Below are 26,276 nucleotides of genomic sequence, written 5' to 3'. Positions count from 1 at the left end.
GCCTAGGTAGAGCATTCTTTAATATGTAATTTTTTTGAATAAGATGGGGAGATGCAGTGAAAAGTTGTCTTTACCTCTGGTTTCCCATCAATTAAGGCCTTCTACTTGCAGTTAAGTTTCTTTCTTTCTTTTTTTTTAATAACTCCTTCCACAATTTACTTTTCCTCCTTTTTCTTTACACAAAAGATGGCATACTATATATTCTCATAATTAATCTTGGGGATCTTTTCATATCAGTACATAGCCAGCTTCCTTATGGTTTTTAATGTTTTATGAATGTAACATAGATTAGCCAGTGGTTGGGAATTTTTACTTAGTAAAGTCCCAGATGATTTTATAATTTGAATGACCTTTTATCTTCAGCTGAGAAATATGCTCTTCATTTCTCTAAAACTTATATTTCCAATAGTACTTTACAATTTTTAAGCACTTTACATTCTTGAAATTGATCTCCACAAAACCTCTTAGGGGCAGGTAATTACCAGAGAGGTTTTACTAGGTAAATAGAGAGGGAAAAAAATATGTACCTTTTTAGGATTTTGTTGACTGTGGCGCAAGATTCTTCATTAAAATCCTTACGGTGCTCTTTTCATGTGTTCTACTGGCAAACACAACCTGCTTTGTAGGGACTGAGAAAAGTCTTCATTACTACATTTATAATAAGTGGTAAATTTACTTCCTTTACTTTATTTACTTCCTTAAAACCAGTAGAGCATGTAGAAAAGGATGTGCACCTAAACGAAGCTTTGAGAAACAAAACCAATTTAGAAAAAAGGTATTCAAATGTTCTTTTTATAGATTAAAATTTTTAATCTTTAAAAATTGTACTGAAATATGTATATGCAGAAAGGAATGACTTGCTTCATGGAATTGAAAGTGTTTACTGAGATGAATGTGGCTTCTTAAGTAGTTAAATATGTAATACTGAGAAAAATAAGGTATATTTTAATCTGGGATTTGACATGGGATTTGACATCTAGGAAATTTCTCGGTTAAAGACATTGTAGCCTTACATATGTAATTTGACCTGTTTAGAATGTACAAACGAAATGGAAGGGACTTAAGTTTTGTTTTTAAATTTTCATTAAGTAGAATTTCATGAGATAGCTCAAACTGTTAATCCTACTGCCTGAACGTTGAAGTATGCACTTAGGTTATTGCAAGACCAGTAGTAGTCTTATGATTTTTGCTGTAGAAAGCAAATGTTCTACAAAGTGTTTTTCAACCAGTTTAGTGGCTTCAGAGATTTTTATTAAAACATATTAATTGTACATATTAAAGGGGTTTGGTGTGATATTTGCATACATGCATACAGAATGAACTGATCAAATCCAGCTGCCTTTTTTTCCTCACCCTTTTCCCCTGCTCTATCTCTAGTAATCACCATACCTGAGATATTTTTCTATTTCTAAACCACACTCTTGATTTCTTTCTTTTATATTTGTGTTCTTTTGTGCTTTTGCTGAAACTTGGCCTAAAGACATAGAATTTTAGAGATATTTGGACACTTAACAGATTACAAGTTAGTATTTGGTATATTTGTATATTAATTGTTCTTTCTGTTGAATATATGAACAAACTGAAGCCCAGAGAAGTTGTGATTTGTCCAGCTCAGCTTCCTTATTCAGAACACCTGACTATATCTGCCCAGTATCCAATTCCTTCTCTAAATAAACTCTATTTGACTTATGCTGATCTACATAATTTTGAACACCATTTACCTCCTCCCTTTCTTTTTAATGTTTATAAAAGACAATAAGGAGAATTGTATTCATAGACCTTGCATGGAGCCTGGCTAATATAGGAATGTAAAATAGACTTGCTTGAGGTAAACCAAAACTGGGGAGGAATGAGAGAGATTCATGTGTAATAAGTAGGGGGCTAGCAGCTGAGCAGTACTTACCATGAATTTGCTGCTTTATTCTTTCTCTTTTTGGTACTGAGAATTGAACCCAGGGGACACTGAGCCACATCCTTAGCCCCCTTTAAAAAAAAATGTTCTATTTTGGTTGCTTAGGGCTTTGCTAAATTGCTGAGGCTGGCCTTGAATTTTCGGTCCTCCTGCCTCAGTCATTCCTGAGTTGCTGGGATTACAAGTGTATGCCATTGTGCCTGGCTTGCTGGTATATTCTTGGTCTTTCTCTGCCTAGGGCAGGGAACTGTGTGTTGTGTTCATACAATGGAGGTGTCACATAGTGATTTAGTGGGTGCTTTTAAACTACTATTTTTTTTCCCTTAGGTCCTTTCCCATAACTTGTGCACAGTTCTGAAGGTTCCACATGATCCTGTTGCCCTTGAGGAGCACTTCAGGGATGATGATGAAGGGCCTGTCTCCAACCAGGGTTACATGCCATATTTAAACAAGTTCATTTTGGAAAAGGTAACATTCTTAACCTTTTCTTGCTTTCACTTGTGTTTGATGTACCAAGTGGGTCCCAGAGCCCCTTTTTGGTGAGTTCAATATATAATATACATATTATACAATAAACTTTTCATCCCAGCTATTTCAGGGTACCACCTGAATGTGTCCTCTGGGTTATATTCTAAGTAGGATGCTATAAAAACCTATCATGGGGGCTGGGGTTGTGGCTCAGTGGTAGAGCGCTTGCCTAGCATGCGTGAAGCATTGGGTTCGATTCTTAGCACCACATATAAATAAATAAAATAAAGGTCCATCAACATCTAAAAAACTATCATGTTTTTGGAAGCCATATATAATCTATTGATATTTGCTGCCATGTTCAATTTTTCCTTTGGATCTGATCATTAATAATTTATACATAAAAGTGTTGAAAAAAAATTTTTTGATACTGGAGTTGAATCCAGGGCACTTAACCACGGAGCCATATTCCCAGCCTTTTATAAATTTCAAGATAGGGTCTTGTTGAGTTGCGTAAGGCCTTGCTAAATTGCTGAGGCTGGCATTGAACATGTGATCCTCCTGCCTCAGCCTCTTGGGTCACTGGAATTACAGATGTGTGCCACTGTGTCTGGCCTCTCATTTTTGATTCCATGACATACCATGTTCTAAGTTCTTCAGAGATATCTTTATGGGATCACATCCTGTCCCTCTCTCCCTCCTAATCTAGACATTTCCCAAAACCTAGTTCAGCTCTGAGTTCTTTCTCCTTTACTCTCTTCTTAGAAAGTGCTTTTATTCTGATGCCTTGTGAAAGTATTGCATTTTTTTAAAACTTTAAATGAAATGTATTTTTTAACTGATATGTAAAAACAAAAATTGTACATATTTCTGGGATATCATGTGATGTTTCCTTATGTGTATATATTATATGATGTTTAAATTGGGGTAAAATCATCTTTCCAATATTTATCACTTCCTTATAGTAAAAACTTCACAATCCCTTCTTACAGCTTTTAGAAATATACAGTGCATTATCATTATCTCTAGTCACCCTACTGTATAATAGCGCACCAGAACTTCTTACTCCTGACTTTAACTTAGTACCTGTTGATAACTTTTTCCCTATCCTTCTCTCCCAAGTGTTGAATTTAATGCATGAAAAGAGTAAAATAATGTAAACTGATGGTACATTTAAATACTTTTAAAAATTGGTGATTGAAATGTTGTGAAAGTACATTTACTATGAAATAAATACATAATGCAGAAATATATAGAATAAAAAGTGAATTAAAAAAATGTTTCCAGTCATTCTCCAGGAATAACCATTCTTAACAGTTTGGTGAATATCTTTGTAGAGCTTTTTAAAATTACATGCAAGCTGGTTATGGTGGTATATGCCTATAATCCCAGCAGCTCTGGAGGCTAAGACAGGAGGATCGCAAGTTTAAGGCCAGCCTCAGCAACCTAGCAAGGCCCTAAGAAATTTAGCCATACCCTGTCTCAAAAAATAAAATAAAATAAAATAAAAAGGGCTGGGGATATTGCTTGGTATTAAATGCGCCTTGGGTTCAATCCCTGGTACAAAAATAAAAAAAAAAAATAAAAAGGGTTGAAGATGTATGTAGCTCAGTGGTAGAGCACCCTGGGTTCAATCTTCAGTATCATTAAAGATATAGATAGGTAGATGGATAAATAAATCAAGCAAGCAAGCTGAGTTTGGTAGTGCATGTCTCTAATCTCTGCAGTTGGGGAGGCTGAGGCAGAAAGGTCACAAATTTCAAGCCAGCTTTGGCTATTTATTGATTGATTTGTTTTTGGTATTGGGGTTGAACCCAGGGGCACTTAGCCACTGAATCACATCCCCAGCCCATTTTTATTTTGAAACAGGGTTTTGCTAAGTTGCTCTGGGACTCGCTAAATTGCTGAGGCTGGCCTTGAACTTGTGATTCTCCTGCCGTAGTCTCCAGTTGCTGCAATTTACAGATGTGAGCCACTATGCCTGGCTATATGTGATGTTTTGTTTTCTATATCAAGAATCATATGTGCAGTTCTGCAATGTATCTTTTTTACTGAACAATACATTAGTGTCATTGTCATCTCCATATCATGTACATTTAGTTTAGCTATGACAGTAATATTCATATCAAAAGTTAGGGAATTCTTAGTTTTATCTGCTTATTACACTAAGTATGAACTTTTTTGATATACATCAAAAATGCCTTTCAAAGAGTGACAACATTTTTAAATTAAAAATAAAATATATTTTATTTTTATTTTTTAAAAATATTTTTTAGTTGTTGATGGACCTTTGTTTTATTTATTTGTATGTGGTGCTGAGAATTGAACCCAGTGCCTCACGTATGCTAGGCAAGCATGCTACCACTGAGCCACAACCCCAGCCCCAAAATAATAAAATATATTTTAAAGACTCCATTTTCCTATCACCTAAATACCACAACTATTTATATATTTTTTGTGACTTCAGATTTTTATTTATATATAAATTTAAAAGTAATTTAGTGTCCTTTTACAATAGCAAAATATAGTAATTACCATTTATTGTAATAGGTTAGTAACATGGAAAAGGTCAAAATGTTGGTCAGGATTTTTTTTTTTTTAAATACCTTTATTTTTATGTGGTGCTGAGGATTGAACCTAGGGCCCTGCATGTGAATCTACCACTAAGCCAAGACCCCAGCCCCAGGATTCTTTTTTATATATATTTTTTTTAGTTGTAGATGGAATCTATACCTTTAATTAATCAATCAGTCAATCAGTTAATTAATTAATTAATTTTTATGTGGTGCTGAGGATGGAACCCAGTGCCTTACTTATGGGAGGCAAGCACTCTACCACTCAGCCATAACTCTAGCCCCAGGATTCTTTTTAAAAATCACAAGAGGCTGCATCATATTTTTCAGAAATTTTGAAATAAAGTAATCAAAATTACAGTGTGTTCATTTGCAGAGTACTTTTTTGTATCTATATCTATTATCCATCAGCCCCACAGTACAATTTCCTGATCTTTCTTGGTGCGTATATGTATATGTGTGTATATATATATGTGTGTGTGTATATATATATCTGTGTATGTATACATGTGTATCTGTGTATGTATACATGTTGTATATGTTGTGTATGTGCTTTCCTCCCTGATTTTTTTTTTATTCAACAAATAAAACCATATATATTTATAGTGTATTACATGTTTTGAAGTAGTATATACTGCAGAATGGTGAAATCAGAGTAACGTGTATAATCTCATACTTACCATTTTATAGTCAAAATACTTAGAATCTACTCTTAGCAGTTTTTCAAGTGTATAGTATATTGTTATTAACTACAGTTACCATGTTGTACAGTCATGTTTAGTTAGGAAGAAAACAAACCACATGATAATGAAATGGAAGATTTACTCAAAACTAGAAAACTCATATATTTTATGATTCCATTTATATAAAAGGTCCCAAATAGGCAAATATATAGAGATGAAAAATAGACTATAGATTGCCAGGGACTGTTGGGGGGTGTTGAAATGATGAGTGACTACTAATGGCTTGGAGTTTCTTTGGGGGAATGATGAAAATGTTCTAGATAGTGATAATGGTTGTAAAGCCTTGTGGATATATAGCCAAATTGTGTGCTTTAACAGGGTGAATTTTATGAGCCCTTTTAAAGTGTTTAAAAGATTTAATCAACGTGTTGGTTTCTGAACATCTGAAGCATCTTCACAGTAAGATGCTATGCTATTTTCTGGAGGTTTTTTTGTTTTTGTTTTTTTTGCTGCTCTATTTTGTTCGTTGATTAGTTGTTCTGTAGTAAAAAGTAAATACGTCTTCAGCAAATATTTGATGACCTTCTGTGTGCATGCATTTAATCTTAAAAATTACAGACAGTAGAATTGTGTCTTATTAAAATATTTAGAACATACAGGGAAATTCTCAGAAATCTGGAAATTGTTTTGATTTTTAGTGCTAGAATATGTGTGATGTGGAACGGGTCATTGGAGAGGATATTCACTGGTTTAATATCTTGAAGTGCTATACCTTAGTACTGCATTTTGTTCCCATGATGAAATATTTTTTAAACCTCTTCAACTCTAAGTTTTAAAATGTTTGTTGTTTAAGTATTTGGATATTTTAAAGTTTTGTAACTGGAAGAGACAAAAGTCCAAAATGAACCACTTAATTTGGAGAAAAACTTATTCACGGAGCGAGTGAGGATGTGATGAACAGTGAGTTACTGTTTAGCCACCTGTTGTGGAAATTCGCCAGCCCTGCAATCCAAGTAAGACAGCCAAGGTTTCCATGGTGTGGGTTTAAATTGTGCAAAGATTAGTGCCTTGTTTTGAAATTTGGTTGGGGAGGAAAAAAACACCAATAGTGACTGAAGAATGTTAACACAAAGCTTATAGATTGCCATTAGTTACGCAAAGAAAATAGGAAGTATTGATTAGATATTTGCAAGGTGTGCTTTCATATGTACTGCCTCATTTGATCCTCATATTAATCCTGTGAGGTAGAACTGGAATTATCTCTATTTAATGCAGGAGGAAATGTAGCCTAAGATGGCCTAGCTAATAAGGATTAAATAAGTTTTGGAACTAAACCATTTATTTTTTCCACTAGCATCCCTTTAACTGTACTCTTGAAGGATCAATAACTCCCTTTCAGAATTATGTTTTTTCTTAGTTATTTGGTTATGCAGGGAAATATTAGTTGAAGACAGGGGTGGAGTTACTTAAAAAAAAGTCTGACAGCAGGTTGTTTTCTCTCTTGAAGGTGGCCCACTGCATGCTGGGTCATACTTCACTTAAACCCTTTATACTTTTTCTGGAAAAAAAAATTCTTATAATCTCAAACTATTGCAGCATCCATCCAGTTCTCTTAGAGTCTTTCAAGTGTTTTAGGATGATTCTTTTCTCTTAGTGTGTGGTATTCTTTAGTCTCCATTTGGTTAGTTTGTCTCCAGGTTATTTTAGAGGTCTTTTGCTTTCTCCTGAGAGTATTATTTTGAAGGGGTTGGGACTAACATACAATTTTGTTGAAACTCACTTTAATAAAAGGTAATTTTTATATTTGGCTTCTGTGTTTACTTCCTGATAATCATTCCTGTTGTTCTTCACATTGATTGAATTTATTTTTAGTTTTTCTGAAACTTACATGATTAACTTGTCTGTTGTTCTTTTATCAAATATTTTGCCTTCCCTGCATGCTATCTTTGCTAAATTCCTTCTTTAGCAAGAGAGTGGAATTTCACAAACATCTAGGAAGAAATTTTAGTGAATTTTTCTTCTTCTACTTCTTTTTTTTTTTTTTCAAAATGACACCATACCTGGATTATCAGATGGTGAATAATTGAAGAAATTGGTATATTAATACTTTTTTCTTTTTAGTCCAAGGAACTACATAGAAAACTAGTTCTGCTTCAGCATGTTTAAGAGGCAGTCTAATTCTTTCATGAGATTTAATGGCTGATTAAGCTTGCTGGTCCAAATCATTGTCAGTTCTTTTCCCTGACTCTATAGAGCAAGACTTGGTCTTTGCTATGTGATTAAAACCGGTAATTCATTGGCAACATACCAACTTCAACTTGGAGACTCTGATTCTTTCCAACAGATTTTTTTTTTTTTTTATTGTTTTGTTTTTTGGAACATGCATACAAGAGAAAAACAGAACATTCGGCTTAATGTCATCTCCTTTAAGACTAGAAGTTTCTGCAGTGTGTTTTTCTAGTCTAGTCTAGACTTTTATGCTCTTTTCCCCTTTGGTGTGTGAACTTTATTAGCATGCTTGGTGCTCGTGTGGCAGTTAGGTCTTGCATAACATGTGGGTTCAGGTTTCTTTTGCTGGTTAAATAGCTGTGCCTTCAGCTCTCAGAGTACTTCCACTGTGTGCCTGATAGCCATCACTGAATATGAAGTGGTAATGCTCTTAACTATGCAAACCCATATTTTTGTATGTTTTTCTGCTTTGTAGTCTGTATTATTTTTTCTTTCATTGTTGTTTGCAAGTCATATAGTCTTTTTTTTTTTGAGACTGGGCCTTGATAGGTTACTCAGGCTGGCCTTGAACTCATGATCCTCTTGCCTTAGCCTCCTGAATAGCTAGATTACAGACATGCTGTAAGTCATATGGTTTTAATTTGGCACATTGACCAAGTTGTACTCTACATTTTCATTGTATTTGTGAATCAACAGAGAACTCTACACTTCTGAGCAAATAAAGGGGATTCATGCTGAGAACTATGGGTTACTATGCTGCTGTGAATACTTTGATCAACACTGTAAATGTCAGAGTGCTATAAAGAAATATTGTTTAAAAAAAAGCTTTATTGACATATAATTCATATACTGTATAATTTACCTATTTGACACATGCAATTTAGTGGTTTTAGTTTAGTTACTATTTTGTGTGACCTATTAATTACCACAATCTATTTTGGAATATTTTCACTATTCCTTCCCCCTAAAATTCCATACTCATTAGCAGTCACACTCCCCTTCTTACAACCCCCTTCTTACAGCAATAGCACCGTCTGTTTTCTATCTATGGATTTGCATATTTTGGACATTTAATGTTAATGGAGTCATATAATATGGAGCCTTTTGTTTCTAGCTTCTTTTACTTAGCACATTTTTCAAGGTTTATCCATGTTGTAACATGTAATAGTGCTTCATTCCTTTTTATAGCCAAATAATATTCTGTTACGGATTCACCACATTTTGTTAACACACTCACCAATGGATAGGCATTTGAGTTGTTTACTTCAGTGCAACAGCATTGACCTTTCTCTGTTCCTCATATTACCCAGACTCTTTCTGCCTCAGAGCCTTCAGATATGCTGCTTCCTTTGCTGTAAGACTTCCTCCACCCTTAAGATGCAGTCACTTCTTGTCCATCCTCTGATATTTGTGTGCTTGTCACTTCCTCAGGGAGGTTTCCTAAGGTGGCACCCCACCCTTTCCAGAGCTAATAACAATCTCATGATGTGTTCTCACAGCATCCTATCCTTTTCCTTCTGAGGACTAAGAATTTTCAGCATATAGGTGCTACGCTGTTGCTGTGATGTTTGGGGTTGGATTCTGCTTACAGTGTGGTGTGTAAGTCCTGTGATGGTGAGGGCTGATTCACTGTTGTCCAGTCTTAACACAATGACTGGCACTTGGTGAACAGATGAGCAAATGAACCTGCATACAGTGTAGAAAGGATGCAATGTGAATAAAATATGGCCTTCTATTTTAAAGAATTCATGATTTTGTGTGAACTACAGTAAATCTAGAACTTGGTCTCAGAAGAGAGTTGGAGGTTAGAATTGTATGTGTGGCTGTAAGAGTCTTCCCCTTTTGCCTTCTCCATTTTTTTGGTTTTTGTACTTTTGCTCTGGTTTAAGTGGTTTATGAAACTAATATTTTTCCATTGAGATATAATTGACATAACATAAAATTTACTGTTTTATTAGTTTGTTTTTTGCAGTGCTGGGGACCAACCAGGGCCTTGTGCTTGCTAGGCAAGTACTTTACCTCTGAGCTATATCCCCAGCTCAGACCTACCATTTCACGCCCAAAACTTACCCATTTTAAGGTGTATAATTCAATAATTTTAGTACATCATTGTGTTATACAGTCATCATCTCTAATTCTCTAATCCCCCAAAGAAATCCAATATCTATAAGTAGTCAGTCTCATTCTGCCTTTCCCCAGCCCCCTAGCAACCATTAATCTACTTTCTGACTCCCTGTTGCTTGTTCAGAATATTTCTTATTAATCGTATAAAGTGTAGCCTTTTGCATCTGGCTTCTTTAACATAACATAATATTTTCAAGGTTTATCCATGTTGTATCATGTGTCAGTACTTTTTTATGGCTGAATAATATTCCATTGTGTTGACATACCACATTTGTTCACCCATTTACTGTTTATACACATCTTCTTTCTTGTTTTTTTTTCTTCTTCCTCTTTTTTTTTTTTTAATAACTGCCACTATCCTAATAGATATAAAAACTTGCTATCCTTTTTTTTTTTTTTTTTGTACTGGGGATTGAACTCAGGGTCATTCAACCACTGAGCCACATCCCCAGCCCTATTTTGTATTTTATTTAGAGATAGGGTCTCACGGAGTTGCTTAGCACCTCGCTTTGCTGAGGCTGGCTTTGAACTCTCGATCCCCCTGTCTCAGCTTTCCGAGCCCTGGGATTATAGATGTGCGCCACTGCACCCAGCAAAAATTTACTATTCTTGAGCCTTTTAAAAATTGGTAAAAAATAAGTGATGACCTTATGTAAACAATCCCTTGCACTTTTTTTTTTTTTCACATTCCTGAAACAATCCCTAAGCATCTAGCCCTTTGACATTTCCGTTCAATAGCCGAGTGCAGAGCACTAACAGAAAAATCCTGGCTTATGACTCTGCTCTATTTTTACCTAAATAATCCTTATGTACCCTTCATAAGTAAGCATAATTTGCATTTAGCCTCCATCCCCATCATCTGAATTATATTCCAGAGCACCCTGTACTCTTCTTGATTGTAGCATTGCACATAACTGTATTCCTCATCACATCAGATTCCTAGTGACTAGAAGCTCTGTAAAGTGGGGACTCTGTCTTATTTGATGTGGGACTCTCATATATGCTGACTGACTTGTAGTAGACAGCTAATAAATATTTGCATATTATCAGATGTATAGTAAAAGAGAGGACCTAAAATAAAGGTCTTGAGCTGCAGTTCAGCTCAAAGAGATTTTTTTTCACATATACATATTTTTTAGTTGTAATTGGACACAATAGCTTTATTTATTTATTTATTTTTATGTGGTGCTGAGGATCGAACCCAATGCTTTGCATGTGCTAGGTGAGTGCTCTGCTGCTGAGCCACAACCCCAGCCCCAAAGACAGATATTTTTACAGACTTGACTACATGAACAGCAAAGATGATTTATTCTTTTCCCTTTCCTACACATATAGTTGCCTTCTATGTGCACTCTGATCAGCATATTGCATTTTCTCTATTTTATCTTTTCCTTCCAGAATATCATATAATTTAATAATAATCAAATACTTGGTAGCAGTTTAAAAAATTAGCTCATCATATATGTTCCTTTATCTTAGAGCATTGAACATCACTATTTGTTTTAGCATATGGTGTATGAAATCCTGCAGACCCCAAATGGAATTTCATTACTTTGTTTGGTGTAATCCCTCATGTGAAAGCACTTGAATGCTAATTCTTTATGTACTATTTAATGTTGAAAAGTAATGGATTTTGTACTTAAAAAAATTGTGATAGGGACCAGGGGAGGGAGGAAGAGAGGGAAATGGGGCATACTGGAGAATGATATTGGCCTAGTTTTATTGTTATATTTTGTGCATGTATGAACCCTACTATTATGAATAATTATGATGCACCAATAAATATATGGAAAGAATTGTGTTTAGGGGCTGGGATTGTGGCTCAGTGGTGGAATGCTCACTTCGCACGGGCGGGACCCAGGTTCGATCCTCAGCACCATATAAAAATAAAGGCATTGTGTTGTGTCCATCTATACCTAAAAAAAATAAATATTTTTTTAAAAAAAGAATTGTGTTTGAAAATGCATAACATAAATTTACTCTTTTAACAGTTTTAAGGATATATGTGGTATTTTAAATTATATGCATATTGCTGTAGAGAGATTTCTAGAACTTTTTCTTCTTTTTTTAAAATTTTTTTTTAGTTGTTAATGGACCTTTATTTTATTTGCTAATTTATATGTAGTGCTAGGAATTGAACCCAGCGCCTCACACGTATGAGGCAAGCACTCTACCACTGAGCTTCAACTCCAGCCCCTAAAGCTTTTTTCTCCTTGAAGGCCTCCAACTCTATTGGATAATGCCCCTTTTCCTTCTTCCCCAGACCCTGGCAACCACTATTCTTCTCTTGGTTTTTACTTTAGTTAGATATCTTATAAGTGAAATCATGCATTATTTAACTTTTATGATTGGCTTATTTCACTTAGCATAATATTCTTAAGGATCATCTGTGTTGTAGCAAATGACAGAATTTCCTTTTTTTAAGGTCAAATAATATTCTATTGGCTATTTATGTATCTATATATCTACATATATATCACATTTCTCTGTTCATCTTTCTGATGGATATTTAGGTTGCTTCCATATATTGGGTAATGCAAATAATGGTGCAGTGAACGTGGTGTGCAAATCTCTTCAAGGTCTTCTTTTCAGTTTTTTTTTTTTTAATATTTTTTTGCTGTAGATGGATACAATATCTTTATTTATTTATTTAAAAAATATTTATTTTTTAGTTGTAGTTGGACACAATACCTTTATTTTATTTATTTATATGTGGTGCTGAGGATCGAACCCAGGGTCTCCCATGTGCGAGGGGAGCGCTCTACCGCTGAGCCACAGCCCAGCCCTCATTGTACTTTAATTTGCATTTTCCTGATGATAAATGTGTTGAGCATCTTTTCATATGCTTGTTGAAAATTTGTTTATATTCTGTAGAGACATGTCTATTCAGATCCTTTGTTTATTTTTATTTTTATTTTTCTTCTTTGTCCATTTTTAAATTGATTTTATTGATGTTGTTGAGTTGTAGGAGTTCTTGGTATATTCTAGATGTTAACTTCTTCTTCTTTTTTCTTGGTATTGGGGATTGAACCCACGGGTGCTCTACCACAAACTACATCCCCAGTCCTTTTTATTTTTTATTTTGAGATACGGTCTCGATAAGTGTCTGAAAGTCTCACAAAGTTGCTGTGGCTGGCTTTGAACTGACCTTCCTGCCTCCGCCTCCTGAATTGCTGGTATTACAGGTTTTTCACAACTGCATCCAGCTTAGATATTACTCTCTTATCCAATATATGGTTTTCAAAAATATTTTATTCCACTCTGTAGGTTGCCTTTTCACTCTGTTGATTATTTCCTTTGTGGTACAGAAGTTTTTAAGCGTGTTGTAGTTCCATTTCTGTTTTTGATTTTGTTGCTTGTTTTTTTTTTTAATATATCACATCCAAGAATGTCATTGCCAGTTCAGTGTCATCAAGCATTCAAATCCCTGTGTTTTCTCCTAGGAGATTTAGGTCTGAGATTTAGGTCTTTAATAAATTCAGAGTTAATTTTTGTAAGTGATGTTAAGTAAGGATCTATCTTCATTTACTGTCAATATGAATATAAAGTTTTCTTGGTACTATGTGTTGAAGACTCTTATCTTTTCCCTGTTGTGTATTCTTGGCAACCTTGTTGAAGATCATTTGATCATATGCATGATGGTTTATTTCTGGGTTCTTTATTCTGTTCCACTGGTCTATATATCTGTCTTTTTTGTCAGTACTATGCTGTTTTGATTACTATAGCTTTGTAATATGTCTTGAAGTCAGGAGGTATGTGGCTTCCAGTTTTGATTTCTTTCCCCCCCAAGATTTTTTTTTGGCTATTTTGGGGTGCCTTAAGATTCCATATGAATTTCAGATGTTTTTGTTTCTGCAAACAGTGTATTGGGGTTTTGATAGGGATTGCATTGAATCTATAGATTGCTTAAGTTGTGTGATCATCTTAACAGTATTAAGTCTTCCAACAACGTGGGTTGTCTTTACATTTATTTGTATCTCCTAAACTTTCTTTCAGCAGCATTTTGTAGTATTCATTGTATAGGTCTTTTCCCCTTCTTGGTTAATTTAATTCCTGAGCATTTTATTCTTTTTGATGCTATTGTAACTGATATTTTCTTTTTAAAAATCTGTTCTTTTTGGATATGCTTGACAGTAGAGTGTATTTCAACATATTTTACATATATGGAGTATAATTTCCCATTCTTGAGGTTATACATGATATGGTTGTATATTCACTGGTTGTATCTTCACATATGAACATAAGAAAGTTATGTCTGATTCATTTTGTCTTTCCTGTTCCCATCCCCCATCCTTCCCTCATTCCCCTCCTTTGTCTAATCCAATGAATTTCTATCCCCCTACCCTACTTATTATGTTAGCCTCCACACATCAGAGAGAACTGGCCTTTGTTTTTTTTTTGGGGGGTGATTGGCTTGTTTGACTTAGCATGATAGTCTACAGTTTCATCTATTTATCAGCAAATGCCATAATTTTATTCTTCTTTATGGCTGAGTAATATTCCATTGTGTGTATATACCACATTTTTTATCCAGTCATCTGTTGTAGGGCATTTAGGTTGCTTCCATAATGTAGCTATTGTGAATTGAGCTGCTATAAATATTAATATGGCAATGTCATTATGTATGCTGATTTTAAGTCCTTTGGATATATGTTGAAGAGTGGGATAATTGGGTCAAATTGTGGTTCCATTCCAGGTTTTCTAAGAAATCTCCATATTGCTTTCCAGAATGGTTGTACTAGTTTGTGGTACTACCAGGAATGTATGAGTGTAACTTTTCCCCCAACATCGTTGCCAATATTTATTGGTACTTGTATTCTTGATAATTTCCATTCTGACTGGAGTGAGAGGAAATCTCAGTGAAGTTTTAATTTGCATTTCTCTAATTGCTAGAGTTGTTGAACATTTTTTCATATATTTGTTGACTGATTGTATTTCTTCTTATGTGAAGTGTCTCTGTTCAGTAACTGATACTTTCTTATTTTTGTTTTGGGTTTATTCATTGTAAGTATATAGAAATGTAACGGATTTGGGGGGGTTGATTTTTGTGTCCTGCAACTTTGCTAAATTCATTTATTCTAGTGGTGTTTGTGTGGAACTTTAGGGGTTACTACATATAAGATCGTGTCATACACAAAAAGGTAATTTTACTTCTTCCTTTCCAGCTTGTATGCTTCTTACTTCTTTTAGTGTGTAATTGCTCTGGTTAGAACTTCCAGTACTGTGTTGAGAAGTGGCAAGAGTGGGCACCCTTGCCTTATTCCTTGAGGAACTTTATAAGGAAAGGCTTTTGTTTTTTCACCATCAAGTATAAAGGTTGCTGTGGACTTTTCTTATATGAATTGATATTGTACTTTTTATAGTACTAGGGATTGAACCCAGGGGCACTTTATCACTGAACTGCATGCACCCCATCTCTTTTTATTTTTTATTTTGAGATAGGGTCTTGTTAAATTGCTGAGGTTGTCCTTTTGCTTCAGCTACCTGAGTTGCTGGGATTACAGGTGTGTGCCACTGTGCCTGGCAATATTGTACTTTTTTAAAAGTGTAAATTCCATCATTTAATATACCTTTGAACAAGAATAAACCAAAGTAGTCGATTAGGCTTTAGAGAAGAAATGAGCCAGACAGCTTATTAAAAATAAGTAAGATATAGTGAACTTGGTTCAAAAAGCTACTATTCTTTTTTAGGCAATCTGACATATGGAGAATATAATTGGTTTCCGGCCCCAATTGCAGTCTGGAGGTAACTAGTGATCTCAGAATTGCAAAATCGTGGTCTTTTTTTAAGAGAGAGAGAGAAAGAGAGACAGAGAATTTTTTTTTAACATTTATTTTTTAGTTTTCGGCGGACACAACATCTTTGTTTGTATGTGGTGCTGAGGATTGAACCCGGGCCGTATGCATGCCAGGCGAGCATGCTACCACTTGAGCCACATCCCCAGCCCATAGTGGTCTTTTTTAAACTCCCTTTTCCTATGACCTCTCTGTGGCATTGGGCACTATTAATAAATTTTTTTTCTTAACTATTTTCTCACAGTTTTCATTGTTTCTTGTTTTCTACCACTTTGATTCTTTCATTATAATTACACTTCCTCCTCTCCCTTTGTAAAAATGGAACTTCAGGTGTACCTTGAAGTTCTATTTTTTTTTTTAAATTTTAGTTGTAGTTGGACACAATACCTTTTTATTTTGTTTTTACGTGGTGCTGAGGATTGAACCCAGGGCTTTGCCCGTGCTAGATGAGCCCTCTACCGCTGAGCCACAACTCCAGCCGCTGAAGTTCCATTTTTGACCTCATTTCTTTTCTTGCCTTATGTTCTCTTTCAGTGATCTCATTGGCAGTTGTGACTTCAGTCATTTTCATTTTGCATTTGATTCATAAATCTGCCTCTCTTATAGGTTGCATGTCACTTCTCTGGTTGTCTTTGGATACCTGTGTCTAAATGTCTTGGCAGAACTTCAGGATGTCCATAACTGAATACTTTCCCTTTCCCTCTCCCCTTGTTGTTGTTTGCAGTGCTGGAGTTTGAACCCAGTACCTTGCACATACCAGGCAAGTACTGTACCATTGAGTTACATCCCCAGCCCTCTCCTTTGTTTTGTCAAGACACTGATCTGGTCCCCAAATCTTATCTGTTTTATATTCATCCCTTCTATCCATTTTTACCAAGATCTTACTCTAGTTGGGGTTGTTAATTCCTTTTGCCTGGTAGTTTTGCAGTAATTTTCTGATCTTTTTGTTTTTTTCCTCTTTATATGGTCGTTTACCTACTGAAACCCACCTAGTGTAATTTTGTCTGTATAATTTTCCTAAAACATAGAACTAATTGTTGCTCTTTACTCAAAAATCTTTGCTGATTTCCTCCTGTGTTAATAAAGTCAATTCCAAAGCATAGCATACATCTGCCTTTAACTTATTCCTGCAGCCTTGTCAACCCAACTTGGCTACTCACCATTCCCTATACCCAGGTGGCACCTGTTGCCTTTGTGCCTTGGCTCATGGCTTTTCTTCTCCTGCCCTTTAGAACCATCTCTATATCTTAAAGTTCACTTTAAATATCATCTTTTCTACAAAGTACTAACCTGGGCTGCCTATGAACTGCTTGTTTTCTGTTCTAAAACCCTTAAACTGGTGTTTTTGTACAGGCTGTTTGTTAGAATTATTAAATCCTTCATGATTTGGTCTTTCTTTGCTTTTGCAGCCACTTTTCTAGCTCCTCCCTTTTGGGAATTCTATGATTCACCACATATTCCACATAGAATCACTTCTTGTTCCTCAGAGCAAGATATGCTTTCATGAACATGTCATTTCCCCTGTGTGGCATATCTTCCACTTAGTGTTTTCACGGTGTGGGTGGAGCTGGTGGAAGTGGCCTTTGATACTAGTTCTGCATAGGTGTCCTCTATGACATAGATGGTCTCCATCTATTGAGTTTAGCCAGCAGTTTGAAAAAAACTGGCATTTGAGCTTTTGTTGAAACTCTGGTTTTGACATTTACTAGCCATGTGAACCTGATAAAAGTACTCAGTTTTTCCAAACTTGTATTTCCTGATTTGTGAAATAGGGATGATATTTACCTTTAGCAGCAGCAATTACTGTTGCCCTTGCTGCTTTCCCTCTATCGAGTCAGTTGTGTGTGATGTAGGCATGGAAAATAGTGCCACAGAGATGAGGTTCTGAAGGCAAAACAAAAGGAGATCTTCCTACTCCTGCGGGGTGGGGGTGGGGGGACTGGTTTGCCAACCAGAAATTCTAGTTAGAGATCAAAAGAAGCTTCTCCCTGCAGCCAGCTAGTGATTTCTTCCCTACAGAGTACACAGCACTTTTTATTCATCTCTCTCTAAAAATGAAAAGCTCATGTCCTGCTGGCCATTCCTGCCTCCTCAAGGACATCTTTCATATTGTCCCCAAATATGGCTTTGAAAATGAGGATTGTGGGTCCACCCGCTCCATCAGTAGAAAGTTGAATGATCAGGCTCTTTATGACCCAGTCTTCATCTACCTCTCTAGCTTCACCTTTCATTATGTTCCATGTAGTGGACATTTGCCGTTTTGGGTCTTTCTAGCATTTAAAAGTTTTTCTTCTGTTTGGGAAATCCAGTAGGGTCTTGGTGGGAAACAGAACCTGTCTCACATTGAGAGCTGAAAAGTTTAGATCATCATTTTTCCTGCTTCTTGGCAGCCAGAGCACAGGAATGTGGCCCAGGCTTAGTGGAGACCCACTGCAGAGAGTGGCAAGAGAATCAAGAAGGGCGTGACAACCCCTGTGGACAATGGTGGTATCCTCACCTCTCTCCCAGACTCTTCTGTGATTGTTTTTGGATATAGTTCTGGTTCCCTGCCCTGCCTTGGTAGTAACCTGATATCAGCATCTCCATTTTCCAGCTCTCATTTTGGATCTAAGAGGTTGCCCAATTGTTTTTCCAATAAATTTCTTTTCTATTTAAAGGAACTCAAGATGGTTTCTGTTCGCTGCGTTTATAAGGAGCCTTTCTGATATCAACCTTCAGCATCAAGTGCACCCTTCACATTAAACTGACTATGGTCCTTCCAAACTAACCATAGTTGTCTTTACCTCTGGACTTTTTCACATTCTGTTTTACTACCTGGAATACCCTACATCCCATTTTTAATTTGTTGGACTTTTGAAGGACCTTTGGGACTCAGCTTTGTTGTCATAGCACTCATTCTGCAAATCTTCCCTTGAATCTTAAGATTGAATTAGTTCTTCTGTGTTCCCATGGAATTCTCTGTTTATCATAGTACTTGTTTTTATGTTCCTCGGAGACATGGACTAGTATTATGTTGGGTGTCTTTGCACTTTTCCTGGCAAATAATAATTGCTCTCTGAACTTTACTTGTTGAATAGTGAAAAAAATCTTTTGAATCATACACTGTTACATTATACTTCATCTTTTACCTATGTTTTGTTTTGTTTTTGGTATTGGGTATTGAATTACTTCCACCCTTTTTATTTTTTATTTTGAGACAGGGTCTTGCTAAGTTGCTTTGGGCCTAGCTAAATTGCTGAGGCTGGCTTTGAACTTGTGATCCTCTTGCCTCAGCCTCCAAGCTGTTGGGATTAAAGTTGTGCACCACCACGCCCAGCTACATAAGTTTTCTTTAATAAACTGTGTACATTCTAAGAGCACATTCTAAGATCAAGTTCTTATTTCTTTGTATCCTTAATTTATAGCATAATATTTGGCTCATAGTAAATGCTGAGGGAATATTGATTGCTTAAATGAATGAGTGAAGAATGACAAGGCTATCTTTTTAGAGTTTCTAAAAGATGGACTCTTCTTTGACCATATAGGTATAGATGAGGTTTCTGATGTGGCTAACACGGAGTAATGACATTCTCAGCTCCTCCTTTTTATTAGGTTGCTAATCTATATAAAAGCTAATGTGTATTCATGAAAAAAAACCCAAACAATAACTGCCCAGTTAGTGATGTGGACAGACATTGCTTCAGTGTCAGGATAAACATAATGTTCTCAGTTGAACAATTGAAAGTGCATTACTTAGAGCAAATATGTGGGGTATGGCTGTTGGTTAGTTGAATTGATTAACATAGAATCCTGAAGTAGGCTTTTCCTTCTATTTTACTTGGCTTATATAACCCTTATTTTGAACTGTTTCATTGGAGTTTTTTCTCATTCCTTTTTAGGTCCAAGATAACTTTGACAAGATTGAATTCAATAGAATGTGTTGGACCCTCTGTGTAAAAAAAAACCTCACAAAGAGCCCTCTGCTTATTACAGAAGAAGATGCATTTAAAGTATGGGTTATTTTCAACTTTTTATCTGAGGACAAGTATCCATTAATTATTGTTCCTGAAGAGGTAAGGTGTGGCTTTGGGGAATTTTTACATGGCCATCTTAGCATTGATTAGATCTGACTTGGAAGTATTTGTGTTGATTTAATGTAGATATGGAAGGAGAACCTTGACTAGTGTTTTTAGAGTAGAGGTAAAACAGCTTGTCTCCAGAAAAGCCCCAAACTTAAGTGATTTGAGGGTATGTAAAACCTCTGGAGATTTGTAGAGAGGATGGAATTTTTCCTGTTTAAAATGCCATCCTTGCGTCCAAAGTCTTGTTCAGTATAAGTGACAACGTAATTTTCTGTCTACTTCCATATTGGCAAAACCATAACACCTGGCTGAGTGATGCTGTGTGGGTAAGAGGATCCAGAATGTTGTTTTCACGGTTGTTTTATAAGTAAATACTATTCTTTCTTGGTTTTTTTAAAAATATTTTTTATAGTAGATGGGCACAATACTTTTATTTTATTTTTATGTGATGCTGAGGATCGAACCCGAGTGCCTCAGATGTGCTGGGCAAGTGCTCTACCAACTGACCTATAACCCCAGCCAATAAATACTGTTCTTGTTTTAAAGTCTAAGAGTATGACTTTTTACAGTACTTCTCAAAGTAAATGAAAAAGGACATCTGCTTGTTTTGTTCTGGGTTATTTTTCTTGAACTCTTAGAAAATAGGAAAAATAGAAGTATTGTATCTGTGCTACATTACCACCCCAAAATTGATACATGTAATTCACGCTCATTGCGGTGGTAGATTTGTGGAAGACTAATAATGTGCAAAATTAAAATCAGCTAGTCCTCTCATTTTAAAAAAGTCATCTGTAATCACTTGACCCTGCAAAAATTACTCTTGTGTCTTAATTTCCCTATTCATGAAATAAGGTTAATAATAGTGTTTGTGCTAAGGGTTGTGAGATTCTGCATTTAAGGATTTAGCTCAGTGCCCAGCATGTAATGTGAACTCATTAAGTGTGTTGACTCCTCTGAGTACATTTTTTGCTTACTAGCTTACTTATTTCCTTAAAATAAATTTCTAGCAGAATAATTCTAAATCCTAAAAAATGAACATTTTTAAGGCATCACATGAACAAGAGAAAATTGCCCTCCAGAAAGACTATATGTACCAATTTATACATCTCACAGAAGTGGTTGAGAATGCCCATTTTTACCCATTCAGGCTAGGTTAGCCTCTATTTTTTTCCCCCCCTTTGGTCTTGGGGATTGAACCCAGGGCCTCATGCATGCTAGGCCATCACTTTACCACTGACCTGCATCTGTAGCCCTAATTTCTGACTTTTATGATTCATGTTCATGTTAAGAAAATAATTGAAATCTTAAAAGTTTGCACTGTCATATTTTTATTTAAATCAGTAAACCTTTCCTGACTGCCAACAATAAGTGAGGCACCAACGAGAATACAAAGTAGTAATGGTTACTGCTTATCTTCAAGGAATTTACAGTCTACTGAGTAGAATAATAAGTCAAATGTAATGTAAAGCAAAAACAGACTGCCCTTTAGAAAAGCAAATGTGGTGCAAATGTACCAAAGGGAAAACTTTATTCCATCTTGGGGGAATTAAGGGATCAGGGAAGTCTTTTTTAAAAAGAGGCAATATAATGTAGTGGTTAAAAACAATATTTTAAACTCTTTTAGTCATGGGCCATACATTAAGTATTTGAGGCTTTGTGGGCTTTTAAACCCATACCAGACGTGCTCAGCTCTGCTGTTGTAGCATGAAAGTGTCACAGTTGGTGCATGGCTGTCTCTTGATAAAACTGTCATTTATTGAGTTAAAATTGGAATTTCATGGGGCTGAGGTTGTGGCTCAGTTGTAGAGCACTTGCCTAGCAAGTGTGAGGCACTAGGTTCAATCCTCAGCACCGCATATATATAAATTAAAAAAAAAAAAGATCCATCAACAACTAATAAAAATATTTTTTAAAAAATTGGAAGTTCATGTATTTTTTTGTGGATTGTGAAATACTATTTTGACCCCCCCCCCAACTATTTAAAAATGTGAAAACTACTCTTAGATCATAGGTGTATAAAAATAGATGATGAGTCAGATTTGGCTGATGAACTGCAATTTGTAACATGCTCATTTCCTAACAAGTTCAAGTGTCAAATTTCCTAGCTCCATCTCTGTTCACTAGCTGTGTGACCTTGGGCAATTTACTTATTGTATTTTTGCTGCAATTTCCTGAGCTTTAAAATAGGGATAATGCTACTGTCTTCTTTCTAGTGTTTTTAAGAAGATCTAATGAGACAATGCCTAGACTAAGGAAAGCAGTCACTAAGCATTAGCTATTTTATTTATGGGGAAAGTAGAACTTATACTGGACTAAAGGATGGGGAAGATTTCAATTAATGGAGAAGGCAGAGAATAATAATTCTGGATAGAAGAAATAGTTGTAGTTATATAAGGTAGAGAAGCAAAGAGTATGTTTGAAATGGGCAAGATACCCAGTATGAGTGAATTGCCAGTGAATATGCTTACTTGGAAACAGCCAACTTGGCTGATGTAAGCCAAAAATAAAATATTTTTTAAAAAGGATGCTGATCCCTTTCAATAAATTTGTCACCCCAAAGTCTGTACCACAGTCTCCTTCCCAAGGAAACCAACCAACATTAATCAATGTGTGTAAATTTTGAATACCTATAATTTGGTATGTGGGTGTCAAAGAACACTTATATTTAGTACAATTTAAAATAAATTTTTTTTTTCTTTTTTAAAAGGATACTGTGGGTAGCTCATAGAACATCATGATGACTGAAAAATCGGGTGCAGAGGCTATGTAGCCTAGTTTGTACCAGTTACTCCAATGAAGAGCCACAGGAAAATGGCTGCAGCCACCAGAGGGCAGGTATTACACTTGAACTGTGGAATACCTCTGGCCTGGACACTGTGCTGCCTAGGAACTCACATAGCTCCTGCTACCAGGGAGAGTTCTCTATAGAATCCTGTCTAAATTCAGAATCAGGCATGATGCATCTAATTGGTGTGGCTTTGGTGAAGCACTAGTGCTAGCTACAAAGGAGGCTTGGAAAGGGCGCATTTGTATTTTCAGCTTCTACTTTGTGGAGGTAGGGAATTCCCAAGGCTTAAGAAGGGAGTTAGGGGGCGGAGGCTATAGCTCAGAGTTAAAGTGCTTGCCTTGTATGGGTTCAATCCCCAGCATCATATAAAAATAAATAAAGAGACTGTGAGTTCATTGACAACTAAATAAACAATTTTTTAAAAAAGGGAGTTAGATGCTGGGCAGTCACAGAAGAATGCCACATGTCCTATCTAAGTGGAACATGATGACATTGAAGAATAGAGTGGTGGACAAGGCTGGAGAATTTTGACTTTTTCCTGTACACAGTGGGTAGCTGTGAGCCACTCATGGTTTCTGAACAAGAGAGTAATAGGTGAATAATAAAATAAGGAGAGATGGGAAGCTAAGAAAAGGTAAGTGGCACTGATGACTATGGTGTAGTATCAGTGAGAATGGAAAAGAAGACCAAATGGAAGGATCCTAGGGGTCACAGGATCAAGTGCATAGTGCCTGTCTGTGGGGAGGTAGCAGGCCTGGGCAACTGGAGATAATATAGTGTTTTTGTCTTTGAAATCAGACTGATTGGTTTGAAACCCAACTTTACTTACTTATTAGCTATGTGACACATGACTTAATCTCTCTGTTTGGGTTTCATCATTAAAATGGGGATGCCTACTTTCTTCAGCATACTTTGTGAGGACTGAAAAAAGTTGAACATGTGTGAAGCACTTAACATAGTGCCTGGACCCAAGACGAGTGCTCATGAAAAGAGGTGTTGGGGGAGGGTGGGAGGAAGTATGCATGTGTGTAGGTGGGAGGAGACAGTGACAGAGGGAATACAGAGAATAAGTGACAGGATGATCAACAGATTGAGGACATGATGGATGTGCTACATTTGGCATTTTAGGTGGGATATCCTTGTGGAATGTAATCAGTTGAAAGTAAACAATCTAGAGCTTATTAGAGGCCAGAGCTGGAGATAGAGGTAGGGAAACCATGGAAGTAAATTAAATTAAATCACGGGGGAAGGGATTGCAGTGGGAATTTTGAGGGCCAAGGGCAGAACCTTGGGACTGTTTCTATAGCAGGAGGAGGAAGTAGATTTGGTAAAGGAAGCTGAATTGAACAGGCTGTGAGATAGAAGGAGAATTGGGAGAGTGTTGTCAAAGAAACAAAAAGTTCTAAGAAGCAGAAGGATGATTACTGGCTACAGAAAAATTAGTGATAATTTTTGGATTAACTATTGGTGGTCATTGGTAATTAAGGAAAAGGCAGTATCACTGTGGTAGAAGGAATGTTTCTTAGTGTTAAATAACAGTAGTGATGTATTAATCGTGTATGTAGGCTAAAGGGTAAATAAAAAAGATAACATGCTATATAATATTTGTCCAAGGAAATTGTCTAGCTTAATACAGAGACATGAGGGAAATGGAGTGATGATAGATGTAGAAAAAGGTATACAATTGTATTTTAAAAACTTGACTGTTGATTGGAAAAACTGTTCAAATAAGATTTCCAATATTGTCTTTAAAGACATTTTATAATTACACTCAGTATTCCAGATATATATATATATATATATATATATAGTGTTTTAGAACTGGAGATGGTGTTGGTCTTTACCATTGATGTTTTGTTTTTTTTTTCCATCACTAAAATATTTATGGTGACCTTGTCCTGATTTCAGAATTAGAAATTAGTAAGAAGGGAAGTGCTGGGGGGGGGGTGATACTGGCCAAATTATATTGTTATATTGTGTGTATGTACAAATATGTAACAACAGGTCCCCTCATTATGTGTGACTATAATGCTCTAATAAAAAATGTGGAAAGAGGAAAAAAAAAGAAATTAGTGAGAAAGGAGACAATTTTATTCCTTGATGTAACAGTACTTGCTTGATGTGGGAGACTTGTCATGGGCTTTAAATTATCACTGAGCCACATCTGTGAAGGGAACCAGACAACATCAGCCTCCTGACTACTCTAAGAAACTTAAAAAAACTTGTGCTGCAGGTGGCCTGAAGAATAGGACCCATATGGGCCTCAATGTGTGTCATGACTATCCTTTCTGCAGCCCAGAGCCCAGCCCAGACTTTTCAGAGGACTTAACTTCATTGAAGGCTGAAATGAATGTCTTGGTGTCTCTCTGAAAAACAGTTCATCTCATTTGAAAAAAGAACAGCCTCTCTTTGATTCATTAGAATAGTTAGGCAGCGTACCTTGTCATGTTTTTGTTTGTACTTTTTGGGCTTTTAATTGCCTCAGCATTTCTTCTCCCCAGAAGTAGAATTAGAATTAGCATTGTAGATTATTCCTCTGTGGACAGGCATGCTTATGCAGGGAAAGAAGGGTCATTGGAACAGATGAATAGGGAACTGCTTTGGCTGTTGAACCAGGCTCCTGAGGTTTAAACGCGTGGACTTGTACTTACTGAGCTCTTAGTGTATCTATCACCTTCGGCTAGGCATAGCAAACCCAAGGTTGCACTACATCATGGAAAACACATCACATTAGGTTTTGCTTCCTTTCTAAATGATGTAATAGCATTATAAAAACTGTATTTGAACCTAGTTTTAGACTTACAGATTTTAATAAAGTGTGAAAACATATATTTAAAAATAAATTTCAAAATGGTTTAATTTGTAATGAGTGTACATCTGGGTTTAACTTGTAATCTTGTCAACAGTTTTTAGGCCTTATAAAATAATCTTGCTTTCAGTAATGTATCTACTGTCTGCGCCACCCCCCCACTCCCCCTCAGTACTGTGGATCCATCCCAGAGCATTACACATACTAAGCAAGCACTCCACCACCAAGTATGCCCCCAGTGCGAGTATTTTTTTATTTTTTTGGTACCAGGAATTGAACCCAGGAGCACTTAACTACTGAACCACATCCCCCAGCCCTTTTTATATTTTATTTAGAGACAGGATCTTGCTGAATTGCTAAGTGCTTTGCTGAGTTGCTGAGGCGGGTTTTGAACTTGTGATCCTTCTGCCTCAGCCTCCCAATTTGTTTGGATTATAGGCCTGTGCCACCATGCCTGGCTCAGTGTGAGTGAGGTTTTTTTTTTTTTTTTTTTTTTTTAATAAGTTCTTTTTTGTTTCTATTTTTTTTTTTAAGTTTAGGTGGACACAATACCTTTATTTTATTTTTATGTGGCGCTGAAGATCAAACCCAGTGCCTCATGCATGCCAGGTGAGCACTCTACCTCTGAGCCACAACCCCAGCAGTGTGAGTGTTTTTTTTTTTTTTAAGGAAGGAATTTTTTTAAATACCTTTATTCTATTTATTCATTTGTATGTGGTGCTGAAGATCAAACCCAGGGCCTCACATGTGCTAGGCAAGCACTCTACCACTGAGCTATTGCCCCAGCCCCAGTGTGAGTGTTTTTAAGGAAGATTTTTTTCCTTCTATTTTAG

General features: G+C 36.1%; 1 protein-coding gene across 1 annotated transcript in view; it reads left to right on the top strand.

Annotated features, from left to right (window-relative positions):
• The window catches only part of Swap70 (switching B cell complex subunit SWAP70), a 69,039-nt gene that overhangs the window by 15,644 nt on the left and 27,119 nt on the right, over positions 1–26,276 (top strand). The window contains exons 2-3 of the mRNA XM_027942383.2: positions 2,240–2,380; positions 19,664–19,837. Of these exons, the coding sequence (XP_027798184.1) occupies positions 2,240–2,380; positions 19,664–19,837 (315 nt within the window). The remainder of the gene's footprint in view (positions 1–2,239; positions 2,381–19,663; positions 19,838–26,276) is intronic.

This window comes from Marmota flaviventris, chromosome 9 (genome assembly GCF_047511675.1).
Source record: "Marmota flaviventris isolate mMarFla1 chromosome 9, mMarFla1.hap1, whole genome shotgun sequence".
NCBI lineage: Eukaryota > Metazoa > Chordata > Mammalia > Rodentia > Sciuridae > Marmota > Marmota flaviventris.
The sequence above is the reverse complement of the archived record's forward strand: the minus strand, read 5'-3'. Positions and strand labels throughout refer to the sequence as shown.